This window comes from Onychomys torridus, chromosome 23 (genome assembly GCF_903995425.1).
Source record: "Onychomys torridus chromosome 23, mOncTor1.1, whole genome shotgun sequence".
NCBI classification, from domain to species: domain Eukaryota; kingdom Metazoa; phylum Chordata; class Mammalia; order Rodentia; family Cricetidae; genus Onychomys; species Onychomys torridus.
The window spans coordinates 51,456,299-51,479,346 of NC_050465.1; the positions used below are offsets into that span (position 1 = coordinate 51,456,299).

Below are 23,048 nucleotides of genomic sequence, written 5' to 3' on the forward strand. Positions count from 1 at the left end.
TTGGCTGTCCTGGAACTCACTATATAGACCAAGTGAGCCTCGAACTCAGAGTTCCACCTGTTTCTGCCTCTCAAGTGCTGGGATTGAATCCATGCACTACCACACAATTTAAAAAAATGACAATTTCATATGTGACCTTTTGAATTAAAAAACTATTTTAATTGTCTCATGTAATAATTAAAAGTAAATGTGTATTGAGAACCTCACTGTTCAATATGGTAGTCATGAGTCACATGTAGCCATTAAATTAAAATCTTGAGTAAGTTAAAATGAAGCATAATTAAAAGTTCAATTAACTCATCTCACTAGGCACATCTCACATTCTCAGTGGCACTGGTGTGTGGTCCCCATAAAGGAAAGTACAGTTGCAGCCTTCCGTTCTCCGAGATAGGTACTCTGTGGTGTTTCCAATTCTTGGTGTTAGGTAAACTTAGCTTCAAGGTCACAGGGTCATAGTTCGCTTTCTTTAAACATGTTGTTGCAGCGTCCCAACTTAGCCACCAAAGCACAGGTTAGTGACTAGAATACATGTGGCTTTTGCCAGATAGAAGGAGTTTGTTGACTTGAAGTTGTCAACATCCCCTCCCAAGAGGTATACCTCGGCCAGTGCTTCTGAGAGAATTTGGAATCTTCCTTGTGATGGTTACCTTTTCAGGGATGTGGGGACATCTACACCAAACTAACCCTTCCTCCTTCCAGGGTCTGCTGTGGAAAGGTATATGTGATTCATAGAGGTGATAAAGCTTATTTTGTAAACTTTTCCATTTAGGTTTTGTGCTTCTTTGATGTATATATAGTAAAGGGCTAAGCTGAGATATGGGCACATGTGCACAGAAAGCAGAACAGGTTGTAGTGGGAGAGGAATAACAATAAACAGAATCCTGAGATGAGCAATGAGCCCTTCATCTCAGGGAGGTTTTTGTTTTGTTTTGTTTTTTGTTTTTTGTTTTTTAAGTAACAGCTAAAAGGTCACACTGTATTTTATTTTTGAAGTCATCAGAGAGAAAATTCAAAGTCTTCTACAGTTTTCTAATAGACCGATTGTTACTACAAAGGAAATAGATTAAGCCATAAATAATGATTAACATAAATTTGAAGGACCCAATTTTACCTTAAATTGCCTAAATAGTCTGTTAAAATGCCCCAGCTCCTATCTGAATTTCCTCATTCTCTACTCAACTTTAAAAATAATATATAACTTTATTATTCAATCTGTTATTGGTGTAGATTGCAACAACTTTAATTTTTCTTTTTGAATTTATTATTTATTCACCTGATTATTTTTATTTGTGTGTATGTGTGGGGAGCGGGGCATGGCATGCATTCTGTGACCTGAGGACAAGTGTGGGAATCCGTTCTCTTTTGTCATGTGCATCCCAGGGATAAAATGAAGGTCTTTAAGCTTGGTGGCACTTGCCTTTACCCACAAAGCTGTCTCATCAGGCCCTTCAGTGGCATTTTTAAAGTAAATTTGTAACTCATCAATATTTTTTTATAATTTACCATAAGAATTGAATTCTTAAAAACTATTTTCGTAAAGCAAAAAAGTAAGACACAACACAACTTGAGTATTCCAGACTGACCAAGTTTATTGATGTACTGTTTTAAGAATGTTGTGGACCCAAGTAGATGATAAAGGGATGCTTGGACTTGAGATCATCAATATTTATTTATCTCCCCCAGAACAGTGGATGCCTGATTTGTGTGTAATGAAAAACTCAAGGCTTATAAAAATCAAGGGAATCCTTCAGACGAGAATGGTCTAGATTGCTTTGATCTTCTGGGTGGTAGTGATAAGAAGATTTGGACAGTTAGCCATGGGTCTTCTTGAACTGACATTCTGGCCAGTCTTCCCAGACACTGTGATCTGTAGGGTAAACAGAAGCAACTTAGATGTTGATAGCATCTTTTTGGAAAGAACACTCTGATGGAAACCATGAGCCAACACTCTCAAGGCAAGTCACATCTTTGCTTTAAGAACCTTGTTGCTGGCACTTGAATCTCAGCTATTAAAGTGTAGTTTGTTAGAGCAGTATTTGTTAAAAGCTAATGGTATTCAAAGAACTTAAGACAGTGTTTTCAGTAGTGGTACATGCCAACTAAATTAACTAGTCTCTGGTTAGTTGAATTTCTACTGTTTAATTGTAGTATAGTTTAAAAGACAGGGTTTATAGACAGGCAAAAGGGTTTTGCTTGTACACACATATGAATATGTTGCATCAATTGTATCAAGAGGATGGCATATTCTGGTTAATATAAACAACTTGCAATTAGGAGGCAATACTAATTATATCTAAAGCATATATATGCATATGCAGTGAAGCTGTTATTTCTTTAAACAAAATATCACCCAAACCTTAATATTAAAGAGAGGGTAGGTGTATACCTCGAAGACTCCATTTACACAGACATGATGTGCTTGACAAAGGCTGTTGGACAATATATACAATTAAGAGTTAGAAAAGTCAAACTGGATTAATTAAAAAGAAGTTGAGATTTGACTGTTTTACAGATGACTGTCTATTTGTCTCAATGATATTATTAGAAGTTATTCTACATAATGTATTTATAACAACCAAATAGGAATTATTTATGGGTAAAAGGTACATTCTAGCAAAGACTGGCATGGCTGGATGCCTTTATTTTCTTCTTTTCCCTTCTCCTCCTCCTTTCCTGTCCTCTTTTTTGTTTATTTTTTTCTTATGCTTTTTCTAAATTTGGAACATTGTAAATTTATACTTTCATCAAAGCTATTAATATATTTGTTGAAATGTCACTGGTCTTTGGAGAGAGAGTATATTGGGGATATTGTAAATTTCAAATGATATTACACAGCTTTATTTTCAATATTTACTTTGAGCATGTATTGCTTTCATACCCTTTGTGTGACATTGTTGTCCTGGCAGCTGGAAATAAGCAGCTGGCTACTATGGAGTGGTATTCTCTTCTCTCCCTCACCCACTTCTGTGTGCGTCTCTGCCCTCCTCATCCCCCCCCCCCTTGTGTATGTGTGTCTATCCGTCCATTCCTCCCTCTTTTCCTCCTTCCAGCAGGGTCTCCCTCTATAGCCCAGGCCTGGCTCCTCTTTCTTCAACTTCCTAGAATTACAAATGTATGCCACCACATGAAACTATTAAATGATTTTCATGTAAACAAGACCACTAGACAAAGAGAACTAAATTTCAGGACCAGCCTTGCTGTAAATGATTTGCCATCTCTTTGACATCCAGTTTCTTGATTCTTATGGTTTTTGTACTAGTAAAACACTTCAAAATCTGTTCAACTCTGGTGATGCATTATACGTAATTCTAGTTTAAACTGTCTATCCTTCAGGGATATCATGGAAAAGTTAAGAGGAAATAAAAGGAAACACAGGTCAAACAGTAAGACCGCATGGGATTTCCAAAAAACACTGGAATTAATTCTGCATATCTGTTTGGGTCCTCATATAAATATCTCAGAATTAGGTCATTAACTTATAATAAATAAAATGCATCAATAAAGAAAAGAAAAATAAGTTAACATTGAAAACGAATCTATCACTGGGCAGTGATGGTGCATGCCCTTAATCCCAGCACTTGGGAGGCAGAAGCAGGAGGATCTCTGTGAGTTTGAGGCCAGCTGGGTCTACAGAGTGAGTTCCGTGACAGCCAAGGCAATACAGAGAAACCCTGTCATGAGACAAAACAAAACAAAACAAAAAACCAAACAAACCTAAAAAAGACAAAACCAAAAACAAACAAACAAACAAAAATGGAAAGAAATAAAAGGAAAAAAAAAAAGAAATCTATCTTCAGTGAGGTAAGAGCTGCTGAAGCGGAAGGTGCTGGATGGTTGTACCTTCATAGTTGATGCACCCGTTGGAGTCTTCCTGGCCCGCCAGCAATGTTTCCACTTCTTCCTCCTTCATCTTCTCACCTGGTGATACAAAACACTCCTAGTTTTAGAAACAGGATGACAGAATACTTTCAGATTCCCACTATAAGAAGGGATCAGCAGCCATGGGCTCTTGAAACTATGACTGAACTCTTGGGGGATGAACGCTTGTCTCTTCTTATTTCCCTCTCTTTGAGCTGATTTTGGATGGATGGATGAAATAATCATTATCCCTCATGCCCCATCTACAACCTGGGGGAAGCACAATGTTTTTCTTACTCATGTCCAGTACTCTGTGTTATTACTTTACCCCCAAACAGACGCACTATCCAAGAGGCCAAAGGAAGAAGTCACAGACTTTTGACTATTATTTTTTCATTTTTCTTTTGGCATCTTTCCCCTGACTATTTTGATTATGACATGGCTTTCCTGGCATGGTCTTCCCTGTGTATAACTCGCCTGTTCAGCTCACGGAAATGCATGCCCTTACCTAGAGTGGCAAGGACATGGCGGAGTTCAGCACCCATGACGGTGCCATTGCCCTCCTTGTCAAAGACGCGCAGACCCTCAACAAAATCTTCATAGCCTCCCTGGTCCTTGTTGTTGGAGATAGCTTGCATCATGGGCAGAAACTGTTCAAACTCAATTTTCTTAGCATTCATCTCTGGAAGAAAATTGCCATTTGCAGAGTTAGTAGTCACTGTAAGACACCATCTCTGAGTCACAAACCAAATACAAATGTTCATAAAAATCTTCACACAGTTTAAATTTCAGTTGATAAACCACTAAACTGACAAAAAAATATGTTAGCAGACAATAAGATGAGTTCTGCAGTCCCAGTGCTAAGCTTTATTCCCAGCTCAACCCAACTTTGCAGCAGTGAGCAACTTTATTTTTATTCATTGTTAGTTTTTAAAGACAGGATCTTACTCATCCCTGTGTGGCCTCCGACTGGCCATGGAGGATGACGTCAAACTCCTGAGCCTTCTATCTCCACTTTGAAAATGCTGAGATTAAAAGTATGTCCCCCCCTCAAATGTGGTTCGACCTTCCTCTCTTTAAATTATTTTACACATATGTATGTGCACCACACGTTTGCTGGTGCCTGCAGAAGGTGAGTAGGTGTTAGACCCCTTGGAACTAAAGTCGCTGGTTGTGTCACCTGATGTGGGTGCTGGGGACCTAACCTGGTTCCCCTGCAAGAGCAGGAAATGCCTTTAACTGCGGAGTCCTCTCCTCAGCCCTTTGGCTCAACTCTTCCAACCTCTTCGTGCACTGCAATCTCAGTTTTAAAATAGAAGTACTGTTCAGTGTTATTGTGAGATTTTAGTGAACCCAGTGCATGAAAAGCTTGTTAAAATGTTTGGGACAAATCGATTACTTAATACATTTTATTAGTACTGTGATTTACTATATTCTGTAAGTACCAGGGAAACAATATAAAAATTTCCATAATAATATAAACATTGAATTTTGACTACATATGGCCCCTATGCCTGAGTCTTTGTAGAGTCTTCAATTTCTTTAAATTTGAAGTAATTTTAAAAAGAGGCTCACAAGGAAAGAGTGTGTGTCAAATAGTGTGTGACATCCTGACTCCTTTCTAATTCCAGACCAGAGATGCTAGGATGTTCTTCAAAATCTCTGATGAGATAAACTTATTCACAAAAAAAGTATAAAATAAACTACCCATGTGTGTGTGTGTGTGTGTGTGTGTGTGAATATATATATATATATATATATATATATATATATATATATAATTTCATCTATACATATCTATGTATAGTGTGTATATAGATGACATTATATCCCCCCAAATAAAAATTTCCCTCTTCTTTTACAAAAGAAAATCTGACACACTGGGCAGTATTAGAAAGATCACATTTGGGTGTTGAGTAAATGAGGACTTACCTAAAAATTCTGTTAAAGAGGGATGCTTCTAAGTGAGACATTGTTATGTGAAAATGAGGCTTAGTCTGCTTTCTCACATTCCTGCCCATTGGTCATGTCTTCAGTGAAGACAGGTTATCTTATGTAGAGGTAAGTTTTCTTGCAATCTATGTTCTTGTTCTCTCTCTCTCTCTCTCTCTCTCTCTCTCTCTCTCTCTCTCTCTCTCTCTCTCTCTCCTTGTCTCTCTTTCTTAGTGAAGAAAAACCCACCAGTGTATTTTTTAGTCCTCAGGAGAAACACAGGATCAATTTCCTGCCCCTCATTCTTCTCCCCCACTAAGGCAAAGACAAACAGCCCACATTTCTACTTGAGAAACCTTCCATTTTGTGTCTTGTCTTTTTTGTTTAGAGTCACATTTTCCAATAGGTTGTTATACTTTGCCATGAGCCACTGGGATTAAAAGCAATTTCCTTGTTCTGGACTCATGACTGGATTTCCATATGGAGTGAGTGACTTCTGTAATTTCCCCTTATGCACCTCACTGATTCTTGTTCCAGGACTTACCTGGGGAGAGAGAAAGCAGGATTTTCAAGGTATATATATATATATGTTTGTAAATAGAAAATACTCATTAAGATGTAACCCTGCCTATTTAATTAAGATAGCTGAGTTCCTTTAAAGTGGTCACTGAAGCAAAGCCAAAGTACCTTGGCTAAGGTCAGTAGATGTGTCTCAGTGGCTTCGGAACACTGCAACTTTATTTTCATGGTTGTTATAAAAAAAAAAAAAAAAAAAGGTGTTCTCTAGAAGGATGCCATTATGATTTTCCCTGGCTTTATAAAAGTATATTATATTTTAGCTATATATATATCAATGTCTTTGTTAAAATTTTGTTTTACAAGCCAAGGATCGGGAAGTCGGCCATGAGACTGTGTCTCCTGGGCATGACATGGGGAAGATGCACCTATAACGTCAACAGTATGGCTGCCTGAACAGAACCTGAAGAAGGGCAAGAATAGACATGAGACCATGGATGTGGGGAATCTTAGGGGACCCCACTTCTAAACAAACAACTACAGGCAAATGAGAAAAGCTGAGAGAGGGAAATTTCACCTTTCCCAGGGATGAGCCTCCTAATTACTCAAAACCAAGTGGTCAGCCCTGACATCATACAGCAACACTAAACAGACCCAAAGGGTTGTATGAATGTGTTTATATATTTATGCACCTATATAAAAAGTAACAGTGAAAGTGTGGATGTGAGGGGCAGTGAGGGGAAGCATGGGGAGGGTTGGAAGGAAGGGGCCTGGGAGTGGGGGGTGGAGGGAAGTCCACTCAGCGTACTGGCTCCACTAGGAAAGGAGGGAGATGATACAACCGTGTTTTAGTTAAAGTTAAACTACTTTCTAAAATGTGCTTTTGCCTTTAAAGGAATGAACTCTGGAAAAGGGATTGTGCCCATCTATGCCTTACCTCATTAGCCCCGGACTTGGATATGATGCTGAGCACGATGGTCTCATCATTCCATCCCCTTTCTCCCCTCCAGTGTGCTGTTTTAGCACACTTACAGGTCCTCAATGAAAGGTAGCTCTTTAATTTACAAAAGCTGAGGCTTCCCAGGGATGAGAGGCATGGCTGCCACCCTCAGGAGCAAACTGAGTCTATTGTGTGGGAGCCCCTTCCTAATTTTCACTGGTCTTCGAGAAACCTACCTTCATTGCTGGGATTCCCGAGAACCTTCTTGACCTCTGCATTGGTGGGGTTTGTGCCCAGAGCCCGGAGGACATCTCCCACTTGACTTAAGGTGATCTTGCTTTCTCCTGTTCTGTCAAACAGGAGAAACGCCTCCTTGAATTCTGCAAGAAGCACAATACGTTCAGGCCCTGTTGGGTTCTGGCTTTTTATTTTCCGAAACCTTCTAATTAACCCCAGGTCCTTCAAGGGTTCAGTTCAAACTCTTCTCTGTTTTTATAGTTTCTTCCAACCACTGAAGTTTTCTCCCCCTATTAAACAATCACCGGCCAACCCTTTTGGTGTTTCTGTGGGGAATTGTTTTAAAGCAGCATTTCTAGTTTTATGCCACGTTATTACTAATGTGGAATTAATTTTAATTATGGAAATTGGAGCTCCCAGTGATAGTGATTCATATTCCTTTCATCTGTGTAGGAAGCAAGAGCCACTTAAAGTATTCTGATGCCTTGAGAAAGCTTAAGAGTCTCCAAATAGTCCTTCAAGTAATTGGCAATGCTGGTAAAATTTCAAGAAAGCAAATTTCCAGCTGGGGCTATTTTATGTGAGTTTAACTCAAACTTCTTAAGTTTGTAGAAAAATCTTCTTTGGGAACACAAATTTTGGGGTTTGGGGATTTAGCTCAGTGGTAGAGCGCTTGCCTAGCAAGCGCAAGGCCCTGGGTTCGATCCTCAGCTCCACATACAAAAAAAAAAAAAAAAAAAAAATGGAACACAAATTTTACCATATCCCAGTGCCTTTTAATCTAAGATTACACTGGGTGCCATGTACACAATCAGCTATAGGTCATGTCCCTATTCTTATTTAAATCCTATGCAATCTCACCATAGTCTGCCCCAACCTGGAAAAAGAAAGGCTTATGCCTTGTGGTTTCATGAGTCACATACTATTTTTTATCTTTCTAAAGGTCACGTGGAACTGGACTCCTCTCGCCACTGGCTTCAGACACCAGGCCCAGTGCTCTGAGGGCGCCCAGTCACCCGGCTCAGATGCTGGTGTAGAAATGGGACTTTTATGAGTGTAATGGCATCACTCTGACATATGCTTTGGTCACTTACAGGTAGAGGCCAGAGAACTCATTCTTTTAATCCTGGACTTTTAGCCCAAGGTTTTAGTTCTTCTCTTCCTCGTTCCAGAACACACTGGAGACCTCCTTCCTTGACTGGCTATAGTAACAGCATTTTACTGTAATCTCACCATGCCCCTCTGTTTATATGTTGTTTGTGGTTTTTGCTGAACCTCAAGAACAGAGTGAGTTGTCTTCACAGACAACAGTGCAGGCAAAGCCTAACAGGTTTTCCTATGTGTCCTTTAAGAACGTATCAGCTGACCTTTTTGCCCAGCACCACACCATTTCCAAAATATCGAGTGATGAAATTATTCCCTGCCTGTTCTATAATGGTGGTTTTGAACACTTAAATGTGGCTGGTGAGTGTGAAGATACAGACTTTAACACTGATAATTTAAAAATCAATTAATGCTTAAGTAGCCATATATAGCTGGTGGTCATGCTGACAAACAGCCTGAGTCCTAAACCTTCAAAATGCTATAGTTTTCTTTACTTTCCTCCCCTTCCCGTCAATCCAAATAGAATGGTACCAACAACATTCTTCATTCACTAAGCAAGGACACAAATTCAAGTGGTTTTAATTTATTCTGAAGGCACAGAATTCCCACTTAGTTTAAATAGTTTACATCTGTTTTTCTGACACAAAGAAAAAAAAAAACCCAGGCCAATGTATCAATGTTTATTCAATTTTGTGGCTAAAACCTGTTTTCAATACTGGATGATGGGTCTCACACTCAATGCTAAGTACATTTGTCTCAGCAAGAGCTTTAGAATCTTTCATTGTTTGGTCCAGTGATAGTTTAAGTGATATTGTAAGTCGAGAATTGTAGAGGACTGAGAGGCCAGGGTTAATGATGTAGCTGCATCACCAGTTAAAAGTATATTTAAACAAATTAGAATCATTATTTCCTTTAAGACAAATCCTTCACAGTATAACTTTAGATGATCTTGAATTAAAAGTTACCCAATCGTCTAAACTGTCTACATGAGGCCAATAACCATGATACTGGTATCAGTGAGTTTGTACTACAGCAAATAACCTTTTGTTTTAAACTGATACCCAGACAACATCGTAACAAACATGATCCTGAAAGAGACTGAACAATATGGAAGGCTTTAGGTAGAGAACAGTTACTAGCCACCCATAATTACTTCTATCTTATATATTGTATACTATATACAATACATTACTATACATATTATGGCTGATCACCTAACATAATAGCATCACAAAACTAACCTGTTTCTGTCTTTCTTTTCTACAAATTAACTTTATTTAGTTGTCCATATACTGTGAATATTTCACCCCATTAAAATTTTCTCCCTATACTTCCTAACCCCCAAATTGAGCTTGTTTAGGAGACTGGGCCCTTTTGAATCCAAAGACACAAAGGGAAAAAAAAATTAAAGTTTTAGGGAATCTATCCAGGGTCTCTTCAATTTTAAAAAAAATGTTTGAGACTCATTGATAGTGTCTGTTCATAAGAAAACTGTCTAGTCCGTTTGAATTCATCCAAGATCATGATACTCTTCCTAAATTCTTTGGTCATTGAGGAAGAAAGACCTGTCATGTCTCCAGCTGTGTGTCTCAGACCCCTTAATGAAGTGCTGGACTAGGATCCTTCTCTGTCTGCGAATGCACTTCCAGTCCACAATTCCATGTTTCCTGGGAGACTAGGCAGGTTTGACCACCAGGGCTGCTTTCCTAGTCAGTTTCATTTTCCAGATTGAACACTTCAGACCTACCAAATCTCTCTCTAGGGTTTTGATTAGCACATTAATTCTCTAAAACCTGTTGTGAATAGGTTTCTAAAACCTTTGTGGATACGTCATATATAATCTTTCCTATGTATCAAGTTTATCATCTTATTTAGAAATCAGAGGCTATATAGGTCAGTATTCTATTTTTTATCTCCTTAGATCTTTGATCACTAACTATAAGCAAGGGCTTCAGTTAAGCAGGGTTATATTCAGAGTGATTGAAAGCAATTTATATTTAGAAGAACTCCGCCAGTATGGCAGCACTTAGCTCATGCCAAGGGGGCTGGTTCTCTCACTCGACACCTCTATGAGTCTGCGCATGTGAACGGCTGCAGCTTTTAACTTACCATCCTGCTGTTCCTTAGAGAACTCGATCTGTCAGAAAGAAATCAATCACAAGACATGTTTCAACCCGAAAAGAGCGTCCCGATTTATAAGTGCGTCCAGCTCATTCCCTGAGTGCTCTTCAAAGTGAGCTCCAGAAGTCAGCCCAGTTTTCTGAGCTCAGGCATGGCATGGACACGAACAGTCTGAGCCACGAAGGCGCATGCTGTGGAGTTAAGTGACATTTGCAGGCAGAGTTCTGCCTTTGGTAGAGAAGCTCAAACCACTTACCGGCAATCTGGTCAGCACTGAAGGACTGCATGGCGAAAGAGAGAGAGAGAAAGAAAGAACTTTCAAATGCATTGACAGAGTGCTCTCTGCTCTGAGACCTTTGGGAAACCATGTAGGGGGTCTCAGCACAGGAAGGGTGTGTGAGGGCAATTTTGAACCTAGGAGTGTAAAATCTACTGCAAAAGATAATTAGGAAATCTTTTCTCATTATCTTCATGATGTCAAGATACTAAAAATGCTAAATTGAACACTTTCTAGAATGCCATAGTGGTCTATATGTAGCATACATCTGATAAGATATACATTTAAAACTGCAAATAAAATGGTATATAAAAACCATCTTAGGTCCTTTGGTTTAATTAACATATTTTTGTACTGGTATATAAAATTGAAGAATCAGATGCAGTTTGCTTAATTTCCGCTATCAGTTATCATTGGATTCTATTTTTAAAGCATACTATTTCACTATAGTTGCACTTTCTTTTCCTTCTAAATTCAGATGAATCTTACGTGAAATAGCAAAAGCTGCCGTAGCACAAAGGATTGCTCGGGAGAGGAAGATGCATTTGTTTTTCCAATCTGGTGCAAGAGTTGGAAGCAATTTCTTCTAGCTTCGTCATAGATCATCGAAACCAGTATTAGGTTCCCAAATCCTTCTACTAAGCAGGTTCTCCCTCCATTCTATTCCTTGTCTGCCTGTCTTCTCAGTAAGCTCCTGTTGCTCATCTGTATCCTTCTATAAGTGGCATATTTTCTTGTAGAACCCACCATGATGGAGTTCTGGGCTGCAACACAGCAGTGGGGCTGACGAGTAAGCTGAAGGCAGCTCCGATCCCTGAGTGGAGTCTTCCTTCTCAGCGGCTTCCTTTTATTTCTGCTCCAGCTGACCTCATATCTAGCATCGGATTTCACAGGACAGTCGCCACTCCTCCTGGAGGAGTTCTTTAGCTTTCTTAGGGCAAAGAGAGAGAGGGACATGTACCCTCGGGCTATTTTTAGGAACCCAGGATCTACAAGTGAGCAGCCCTAGTGAGGCTGAAGCCTGCCAGTACTTTTATGGTCTTTGCTTCTGAGATGTTCCCTGCCACATATTCCTTTAAGACGTTTCTTTGCTCATGGAGAACTCAGGATTCCTCCAGGGGGGCTCTGGCTTCTGTTGGATAATTATGGACCTTGCAAGTGTGGAACTTCTTAGATGAAACTGGGTTGAGGTTTCAAATAGAAGGAACACTCTCCAAAACTCTTATGGTAAAGTTCTGAGGACTTGAAAAGGCATTTTGTGCTCTGTATAGTTCTTTGGATTCTTCAGAATACATCCTCATGGCAATCTGGTCAGGGTCTCAAGTATCCATTAAAGATTATGTTTTTGCAAGCAATATTCTTAGGAGAATAATCTAAGCAAAAAGTAGCTTGGGGTTCCACTTCCTGCCTCTTTTCATCTCTGATATTAAATTTGGGCATGTTCTACCTTCCCTGTTTTCTTTATTATGGAGACTATTTATGTATTTTTATTTTCTGAAATTCTTAGCAAGCAAGAAAACTGACACATCAAGTTTGTTTTATTTTTTGTTGCTAAGTTCTTACTAAAACCAAGCTGCCTTGTTCAATGCTTTGGGTGGGGCTCAGTCTGCAGACCAAGAGTAAAATAACCTGAAGTTATTTAGGCTCATGCAATGCAAAATAGTACTTAAATATTTTAAAGGTGTTTACGGGACTTGGCCAGCAATAGCAGCTTCTCTGAAAACGTGGAATGCTGGGATGACTTTGGGGAGATGGCCACTTTAGGGTGTTTGCTGGAGTTCAGACACAATGGTTTTCATTCTCTACACATTTCAAGTAGCTCAAAGAAATGAACTAGGTGTAAGATGAATTGTGACTTCTACAACTGTCCTTAAAGAAGCTATCCATAAAAATCATAAAGTGTGTCACTGAGAAGATGGATATTTTGAACACAATCTTTTACTATTTCAGGAGAAATAAATAGCTAAATATATACCTCCTCTTCAAAATACATAATTATGTGCATGTACAAAAATATCATGATGGTACTCTGTTCTGTGTAATTATTAGATGTTAATAATAATATTTATTAGATGCTAATCAAAATAATTATTAGATGCCAATCAAAATATTAAGAAATAGATATCACTTTCAGCCCAAGATTTTTTTGTGAAAAAAATCTTACAGGATCTTGAGTCTCCAAATGAAGAATGATAGTTTTTAAGTTAGTAGTACCTGGGTAAACAGGTCTTTATAAAGAAACTGATATTTTAAAAGGTTATTGGGGAATGATAGTTAACAGAGAAATTAAATATGTTTTGAGTCATTAAAAGTAAAATGAAGGAGAGTATTAAAATTAGAAATTTATAATCTTTAATAATTGTGTAACTTAGAATGTCATGATTTTTGGTGTCTAAGTTAAAGTACTTATAGAACATACTTTCCATCCCCTTTCTTAATTTTATAATTATATTTATGTATTTGCACCATTAAATTTGAATTTTTTAGTTATTCTTATTGAGAACTAGTATATAACCTTAGTAAAGCTAGTAACTATAAATATTACATTGAAGTTGCCTAATGATAATTTTCACATTTCACTTTTTTTCAGATAGAAAAATGTGGCCTTGCATACATGTAAAACCTGATCAATTTGCATAAAAGCTTGTGAGTAAACTGGAAAGTCAGCACAAAACTTGAATTTATGCTGTGAACAAGCCATTCTTAACCACATAGATATCATGTAAAGGTTTGTCGTTACTTTTAAAATAGAAGCTGTAGGGTGGTAAGAAACTGAAATTATTCCACCCTAGTTTTTCTCTGTATTTTTTTTTTTGTTTGTTTGTTTTGGTTTTTTCTAGACAGGGTTTCTCTGTGTAGCTTTTGTGCCTTTCCTGGATCTCGCTCTGTAGACCAGGCTGGCCTCAAACTCACAAAGATCCACCTGCCTCTGCCTCCTGAGTGCTGGGATTAAAGGCGTGTGCCACCACCGCCCGGCTCTTCTCCACATCTTTATCAAGTCCACAAAACAAAGTCTAGATTTTTTTAACCCACTGAAAATCAAAATATAAACTTAAGCATATCAATTGACACAAGAAAGAGTAAACTATAGCTAAGTCCATAGACCCTTGGATCTAGGTTATGTGCTTAAGAATAAAGGGGAAATGCAACCCTGTGTGTCCACTGTTAGGATGGTACACTCCCTCTTGCCTCTCTCCGTGTTACAATAGGAACACCTTCAGCTGTTTGAGCAAATGTTTGAACTGATCACATAGCCATTTGGTTTGGACCTCAGTTTGAAAGTTCATCATCTGGTGTGCTTCAAAGGTTGGGTTTGTCTTTTCTGTCTGGCGTGCAACCCACTATTCTCTCCTCTTTTCATAGTAAACATTCTTCCATAGTTCATAAGAATTCCTCTTCTTCAAAGAACATGTCTTTCCCAGGGTGCACCTGCCTCCTTGTTCCCGTTGCAAGCTAGTCAGCCTTCTTGTTCAATCTGCTGGGAAGCCCCGGCCAATGCTGAAAGCCCATAGTTTGTTTCTGATGTGGACCTGAATGAGTTTTAGCACAGCATCTCTCTCTAGGACAATGACTTTGCCTTGTACTTAGGGTCTTGTCTATCACAGCTCTACAGGTACCTCCCCGACTAGATGCATAGTCAATTTTCATTCAGTTAAAGCCATTAGCGTGCTAATACACTACACTCTGTGGGCGCATTCAGGGTGGTATGGCTGTAGGCCCAAGTTCCTCTTTCAAACATAAGTTTTTCCTTTAGAGTATAGGTCATCAAATTTTATCTGTTCTTTTAAAAATGTTTACATTCCAGAGAAATTATGTATATTCTCTGCATCTTCAGCACCCACAACTGCTCAGCATATAGTAGGCATGCTCATTTAAAATTCCCTAATATTTATATTTCTAGCATTTTCCTTTAGATTTTATAAGAATGCTTATGGTCCAGAGTTCTAATCGGTCAATCTTCAATTTCTTTTTAAAGACATCTTCATTCTCCTATCCTATGTCTTTATCTCACATGGTTAGAAAAGGCCACATTCCCCATTGCGACAGCTCATCCATTCACATTTGGTGTTGAGTTTAGGTAAATAGCAGTCTGTAAGACACCTGCCACTAAGAATTTTTACTGCCAGTGACAGACTCTTTTGCTTTGAGAATTGTCTTTCAGCTAGTCATCATCAAGTTTGGTTCACTGATGAAAGAAATTTTCTGGCATCTAGAAGGGATTGCTTTATAGGAAAAAAATATTACCATGAGGTTAAACAAAATATGGAATTGATATATGTTAAATTTTAGTATCTCAAAAGAAGAACTGTAATTAAAGGCAATGTGGGGAATGTGTGGTGTTGTATACTAAGGGAAACGCCCCAGGAAGGAACGTGGACTACGACCATCAAAGATCTCCCTATTTCAGGGGATGGACAGATGCCAATGACCGGAACTAAGAAAAGAAGCTGCTGTAACCAGAGCCAGTTTTCGGTCAAGGGAACATTGTTGGATATTCCTTCTTGCCTGGCAGAGAAATCAGAGTTAGACTATATAAACCTTTAAGAAAAAAATTAAACTGATTTCTCTTTCAGAGTTTTTAGAATCTACCATAAAAGGCCATTAGAAATAATATTTGAAACCCTTAGGATGTTGTGCTTCATGATAAGTTACTTAAGGTCAAAGGCAAAAAATTTCTCTCCTTGTAATTTTGAGCCCAACAAAATGTATTTAGGATGCTTATTAAAATATTATATAAACAGGGAAAATTAGAGCAATGAGGACATGGTACCAGTCCAGGCTCTCTGATATAAGAGCTATTAGATGGTTAGATTGGATTCATTGGTCTGAAATGAGACTAACCTGGTAAGGCTATGTTCAACAGGCTTAGCTAGCTGGTCATCTGAATTCTGTCATCTAAGCACAAAACCTGTGCAATTAAAAATAGCTCAGTTCAGATCTGTAGGAACCAGTAGAGACCTAAGTGAATTTTGATACAAGTTTCAAAATGGGATCCAAGTCTGCTCCTTTCCAGTTTTCTCTCCTGCTTTTCTATAGCTAATAAAAATGAGAAATAAATGTAAATTTTCTCATGAGCTGCACGTTTCCTTTGTAAATTTACTTATTTGTATGTAATTTCTTTAAAATTAAAAATGTATTTTTATTCCTTCACTTTTAAAGTTTTATAATGTAAGCATTTGAAAAAATACTATACATGCTAAGAAATTATTATTGTTTTTTCTGTTTGTCTGGTATGGAAGTTTCTTCTGGGACAACTGTGATAAATAAATACTGAATACTCTTCTAGAGACTTTGATGGTACATGAGAATTAGAATGGGAATCTTATTCTGACTGTCTTGACAAATCCTGTGTCTTTTGATTTAAATAACATCTCCTGAATATATGATTTCTTGGGTTTCTTATGGGTCTGATATGTTTTGAATTTTGCATCCTTTAATTAGTCAACTTACTTTATGGAAAAAGACAGGATATCTGAAAACTCAACTGATAATTATGTTGTAATCATTGCAATAAAGAAAAATTTATCAAAATGTAATTTCACATCAGTACATTCAAGTTGACTGGATTTTTATGAACAGGAGCTAATATACTGTTGGGTGGCTGGTAGTTAAGGAACAGCTCACTCACAAGGACAGAAGGAAAAATGACTTAGGGAAAGCTCCCCGCCTCCAACTTCAGGTCACTACTATTCATTTCTGACTACAACAATTGGATTTATCATCCACATAATTTAAAATTTAACTAGTGTATTTGGAAGCCACTGATACTTTTATCTTGCAGGTTTTGCCATCACGATTCTGGTCTGGGGTGAAAAACCAAACCAGAAACATTGATGAAGACGTAAACTATATAATATCTCATTTTCATACAAGAAGTGTTTCAGTCCGAAGAGAAGAAAGTACAGTCTCAGCAGACTAAATATAATCCTTTCCACAATTTCCATGAGTCAGACGGTGCTTAATGCTGTGTAATTATGGAATGGCTTCTAAAGACAACGTGCCAGGGGCTTCATTTGCAGTTCTGAAATGTCAAGGGCTAAATTTGGCACTGCCACTTTATGATCTTCTCCTCTTGCACAGATTTAATTATCTTTAAATGAAAAGCAGTTTCGCTTGTAGTTGGTGAACACATCTCTTCTTTTGCAAGTTACGTTTTACATTGTAAAGACATTGCCCGGTTACATAGACTTCAAAATGTCACGGTGGAGAGAGTTACAAAATGCCCTTCAAGGTTTCCACTCCCTTCACCTGTTTTCTTCTCTCACAGCAGAGACACATAAAAGACGAAAGACATTGTTGACCCCAACTCACACGCTTAAATAGTTGTTGCTCCCCGCGCCCCCTGCAGGATATACTGTTTTCACTCATTTTTTTTTTTTTTTTATTAGAGACTGACTGTGTGTATTTGTCTCATGCTTTTCCCTCAATGATATTAAGGTTAATACTTAACCATATCATATCTGTGACATTGCTATTTCTGCTTATCACTCCAAAGAATGCTAATTAAATTAGTGTGTTTATTTACAAGCAAATAGAGGTCTCAGGAGATTAGCCTGATGATGACAGATTTAAAGATTAGATTTGGTCTGTCTGTCTGAGGGTTTATTTAGTAGGACAAAACCACAAGTAGCTTAAAATTCAACATTTTGTTGCACATGGATACTTATTTTTATATCCGTTCCTGTTTATAAATTTTTACAGGGAGTTGGGGCAAAGTGAGTAAGACTCCTTTGAAGTGCCTAAAATTCCATCTTCTGTCTATAAAACAGAATGTGTAACTCCCCAACGACAGGTGTAAGGGAGGGTAAGGGAAGTTGTGAGAAACAGAACACTCAGAACTGCCAAGGTCAAAGTCTTGCAGAACTCACTCTGCAGTGGGCCTCTCACTCCCTCTCCTGGCTGCAGGGGATGGTGCAGTGTAATACAGAACAGCTCTGGTAGGTCCTGCGCCTTTTGTGTTCTAATTTTTTAGAAACCAGAGGTAGCTGAGTGTTTAACACAGTTGACTATGGATTTCATCTGCTGGTTAAGTCTTACCATCGCCACTTAACTAGTCATTTAATGACGGGCCTCATGTGAATTCAGTTTCCTCCTTGGGAAAAAGAGGATAAAAACAGCAGTGGTGGTGCATGCCTGTAATCCCAGCACCCAGGAGGCAGAGCCTCTGTGAGTTCGAGGCCAGCCTGGACTACAGAGCGAGTTCCAGGACAGGCACCAAAACTACACAGAGAAACCCTGTCTCGAAAAAACAAAACAAAACAAATAAGCAAACAAAACAGAAACAAAAACTATCTCTGTAATGTTGAAAAGGCTAAATGTGAAAATAATCCAGGATAAATTCACAATGGATGCTGGGTGCTATTATTACAGTGAGGTTTATAATTTTCAGTCCTTTTATGGAGCCTGGCTTCAAACATTCCCAGAAATTCTTTTAATAGGGTTGGGTTTATTTTAGCCTTGTTAGAAATGAGAGAAAATATAGGTGATACCAAACAAGTTCTCATGTCTGAGCCAAAATAAATCTATACCTTGGACCTCATACACAATATATATATATATATATACATATGTATGTATATATATTGCTGAATGTTTGGTGAAGGAACATTTATATATGTATATATATATATGTATGTATTTGGGAACAGTTGACAAGTTACGTGCTGTATTGAACATTTAAGTCTTTCAAAGTCTGTGCTTAGTTATTGTTTGGGGATGTGTTATTTGGTAGAGTTTCTGTCAATGCATTATTTACCACTACTGATTTTGTAATATTTCCTGCAATATCCAGTCAGGAGTGACCAGAGTGTGGCATGAATATAATGCAAATTAAAATTTAAGCAACACATTGCAAGATATGATGAAGGTCTCCACTCACAGCAAATCCGGCTTATCAGCCAACACATGCAGCATGCAAAAAAAAATTCATATTAAAGATATCTTAAAATCCAGGCATGTGGTCATCTCATTACTCATTTACTTTCACCATTTCGCTTGGTTGCAACTAATATTCACTTCCTTATGTGCACCCACAATCATAACGGTGGGTTTTAATGCCTATAAATGTGATCCTGGGAGGCAATATTATTCTAGACCTGGGATATGTTGCTGGATATATCAGCTCTCTGAAGGCAAAGAGAGCTGAGAACTACCAAGAACAGTAATATTAATGTTCAAATGATAGTGGAACTTTGTGAAAATGTCACTTACAAAAATGTGTGTGGACATAAGACATTGGGTAGGCATTTGCTCAGAGACTCTCAAAGATTTTTATACCAGGACAACTGAAGAAGCATTCTAAATAACTAACAAACCAGGAAATCAAATTGGAAAAGCACATTTAAGCAAACTAATAAAAATATATCCAAGATTGTTCAGAGTTTATGGTGAGTCAAGTATGTAGCTATTAAATGTGGTATAGTTTACAACAGACCATGGCCTTAGTTGGGAAAAGTATTGAGGAATGAATTTAATTATTGTCTCCTATATATAATTAAACTTCAGCATTACCCACAGTTTAAAGGATAGTTAGCTTTCTAATCTTACAGGATTTATGAAATAAGTCTTACAATCTAATTAAGTTTTGTTCTTTATAGAGTTTTCAGAAAGTTAATGAATATGTATATAGATATGTTCCTTTTCTCTTCTTGAAAAAAAGTTATAATTTATATGAGAAAATATATCTAGAAACATCAAGTAATTAAAAGCATCACAATAGGAAATGCTATAATATATTTTCTAATTATTCCTGTTACCTACTGGGATGAAATTAAATTTTGTAAAGCTCCCAAGCTGCATTGTATCCTCTGACTTTGCTCAAACACTCTCCAATTTGTACTGATTTCATATTGATGAGGGGAAAAATCACTGAAGGAATTTATATCCCTTTGCAGAAACAAGACAGCTTCAGTTTTGTCCTTAGTGACCCTTCCATTGGGAATGGTCCTTGTGAAGGAAACCAAAGGTTAATTCCCTTCCATTTCTTCATGATTCATTTAGCTTCTATTTTTTGATATATGTTCCCTCTTAAAGTCTATTTTGTCTCTTGTTCTGCAACGAAAAGCTGATCGTGGGGCATATTGCATTCCTACCACTCAGGACTTCCTTAGTTTTTCTTGCTCACACCAGCATTAATTTAATACAAGAATGGAAGGCTGGAGCAGAGAAGTGCCATTTCTCTGCTGGCTGGAACAAGTGATTGGCTTGATTTCTGGATTAAAAAAAAAAAAACTGATGTTAACAGAAATTTATTCATTACTTTTTGATACATGATTTCTCTGGATAGAAAATTAAAGCCTGTTTTCATTAGTGGGACACTTCTGGGTTTTTTTTTTTTTTTTTTTTTTTTTTTTTTTTTTTTTTTTTTTGTAAGACAACACATTTTCTTTCCTTCCAGAAGCTTGTCTGAGAAACAGGGATGATATTGTCTCACAAATCACAATAAATATAAAAAAGAGTGGCCTGTTTTACAATTCTACAGCCATTGAAGAGAATCAGGAAGTAGTGTGATGGCTGTAATCACATTTGCATGCTACAGTCAGCATGCATCTGTAAAGACACGGACTGATTGCTGGAGATGAAAGATTTGGTTTCTTTTTAATGAACTAACTATATGCATCTTGTTATCAAAATAAAAGAAAAACCATTTTTGGAAGATCCAACATGCATTTTTCCTAAATGGACACGCATTAATAATGTTACATCCTATGACCAAGTCTTTTCAAATCTAACTTCAGATAAAGATTAAACATTTATAATAACATGCTTGCCCCCTTCGGAACATGTCTCATTTTGTATTTAGCGGGAATGTTACAAATATTATGACTATATTTGATTCCCTCACATAAACCCATGTGAGTTCTGATTCAATATTATTTTAGGGATTTTTTTTTTTTAAAGCTCCACAGTTGTATTAAGAGAGTCAGTTGAATTCTTGTGTGTGGAATGCATTGTAACTTTCTTCTGCAGTGTTAAGCCTGAAACGTTAGATGTACTACACACAGAATCCTTGGCTTGGATGGAAGGATCACCTCATAAGCACTTTGACTCTGTACTTTCCCATATAAGGCTGGGTTCCTTAGATGAAGGTTTTCAACCTGCCTCAAGGACCAATCTGAGCCCAGTTAATGAGGAGAAGGTACATATCTGATGTGTGGCTCAGAGATAACAGGGACACTCATTCGTCATTTTCCAAAAACAGATCATCTCTCCTGAAGCTGAAAACTTGGTTCACAGAAAAGCGTTCACAGGAAAATCAACCCCATTCTCCTTAGTTCAAGATCAGCATGTAAAAGGCTCAGCACACACTAACAGTTATAGAAATGACCGGATATATAAATGTATATTATATACGGATATAATATACACCTGTTAGTTTCGTTTAGAAGGAACTCACACATTCTGAATTAAATGCAGTGCATAAATAAACACGATGACAGTTGTAGCCACTGAAGCACCCGAGTGCCTGATTTTCTGCACTGAGATCTCTCTGAGTGTTATAGGAAATTTTATTAAGCAAAGTTGAAGAGGGAATTAATTTGAATTGAAAAAAAAATTCTCAGATGAAACGAAACAGCTGTGAAATCGATGTGTCCAAGACAACTGGTTCATCAGCTGTCTTCAACTTTTTTTTTTTTTTAATGATGTCGTTTTAGAGTTAGGGATCCAATTTCCACGGAGATTTTATTTTAAAAGTGCACTCTTTAAATATCTGTAAATGCAAGAACTATAGATGGGCGTATTTCCCCCTAAACTGCACTTTTGACAAACTAGGGGGAAATGGAAAACAGAATCAGCAAAGACTGAACCACAAGAAAAGAGGGAGCACAAGCCTCCCTTGTAGAACCCAGTGTTAATAACGTCACTGGAATCGTAGGCTGCAGCCCACGTTATTAAGCAGGATCCCTGGCTCCTAAAACACACGGGTTCACTGAGTAAGGCCGTTCCTTTTCAATGAAAAATATACCTCTTCACTCAAATTCCTTCAGTTCCTGAGTGTTGAAAGATGTTTCAGTGACCAAAACGATTCACCTGTTTAGTTACCTTAATAGCAGACAGGTCGATTTTTTCTTCTTTAGGTTTGGCTGGGGCGGGGGCCGGGGCCGGGGCTGGGGCAGGGGCAGCAGCAGCAGGCTTCTTCACGTCTTTCTTTGGTGCCATTTGGATGAAATGGATGGGTTAACAAAAGAAAGATCTCCTCCGGAAGACCCTGTCAGAGTGACACTTGGAAGAGCAGAGGCGGATCGCTTGACCCACAGCCCAGCGTCTGGAGGTTGGACCCAGAGTGTTGAATGGTATAAGGGCATGCATATATATTTCACTTAGTGCCTAACAGAACCTTGACACACGCTGCTGGATTGGCCGGTTCACTTGTCCAGGGGGGTGGCATTCCGGCTCAGACTATAAATGGAATCTAAAGGGTCAGGGCTTCCTCAAGTTTTTTGAACGCCTCTTGCATTTTTTTTTTTTTTTTCCATTCTCCACCTCCCTATATAAAGGAGAAAGAAGCGTGACAGAGCCAGACATAGTTGCTTTGGTGACAGCAGATGGACATACCTTTTTCTTGGTAGAATTACAGTTCTGTTGAAGCTGTAATTTTTTTTTTCCGTCCTAAGATACTTTACCGGATTCGATTTCAACTTGGAATTTTGGCACAGGCCATCACCAACTTTCACCCAGCTTCTTCCCTCCTGCCCCTCCCTCCCTCCTTGGCCATGATGTGCAAGAAAATGTTGGTCAGCAAAGAGGTCACTGGTAGTGTTTAAAAATAAAAAGCAGACGTATAAGGAAAGGCTATCAGATCTTAAAGTGGTTTCCTTTCTAAGGAGTACAGTCTCTGTCTCCATCTGTGTGTCTGTGTCTCTGACCCAAAGAAAAATAATGTTCAAATTATTCCCTATAGCTTCATTTTTTTCTGTATAATTTAATGAAAGGATGGTAGTAAAATAGTTTTCAGCCAAAGTATGCATTTTGCCACTTTGCTTTCTAAGTGACATAAAATGGAATTATTTGTTACCTGCATCTTTACTTCCATGTCAGAGGGACAAATAGATTTTTAGGTAA

At 38.0% G+C, this 23,048-nt stretch overlaps 1 protein-coding gene across 4 annotated transcripts; it reads right to left on the bottom strand.

The window, feature by feature from the left end:
* Positions 1-1,564: 1,564 nt before the first annotated feature.
* On the bottom strand, positions 1,565-22,297 carry Myl1 (myosin light chain 1). Of its 4 annotated transcripts, XM_036173462.1 has the most exons (7): positions 11,475-11,705; positions 10,965-10,989; positions 10,697-10,724; positions 7,483-7,626; positions 4,367-4,540; positions 3,841-3,918; positions 1,565-1,867 (listed from the first exon to the last, which is right to left on the bottom strand). In XM_036173462.1, the coding sequence occupies exons 1-7, from the start codon at positions 11,582-11,584 to the stop codon at positions 1,812-1,814; spliced, it is 615 nt and encodes a 204-aa protein (XP_036029355.1). In that variant the 5' UTR covers positions 11,585-11,705; the 3' UTR covers positions 1,565-1,811. The 4 variants fall into 4 exon arrangements, with proteins under 4 accessions (XP_036029355.1, XP_036029358.1, XP_036029356.1 ...); XM_036173465.1 differs by lacking the exons at positions 10,697-10,724; positions 11,475-11,705 and adding an exon at positions 11,733-11,931; XM_036173463.1 differs by lacking the exon at positions 10,697-10,724.
* Positions 22,298-23,048: the final 751 nt, after the last annotated feature.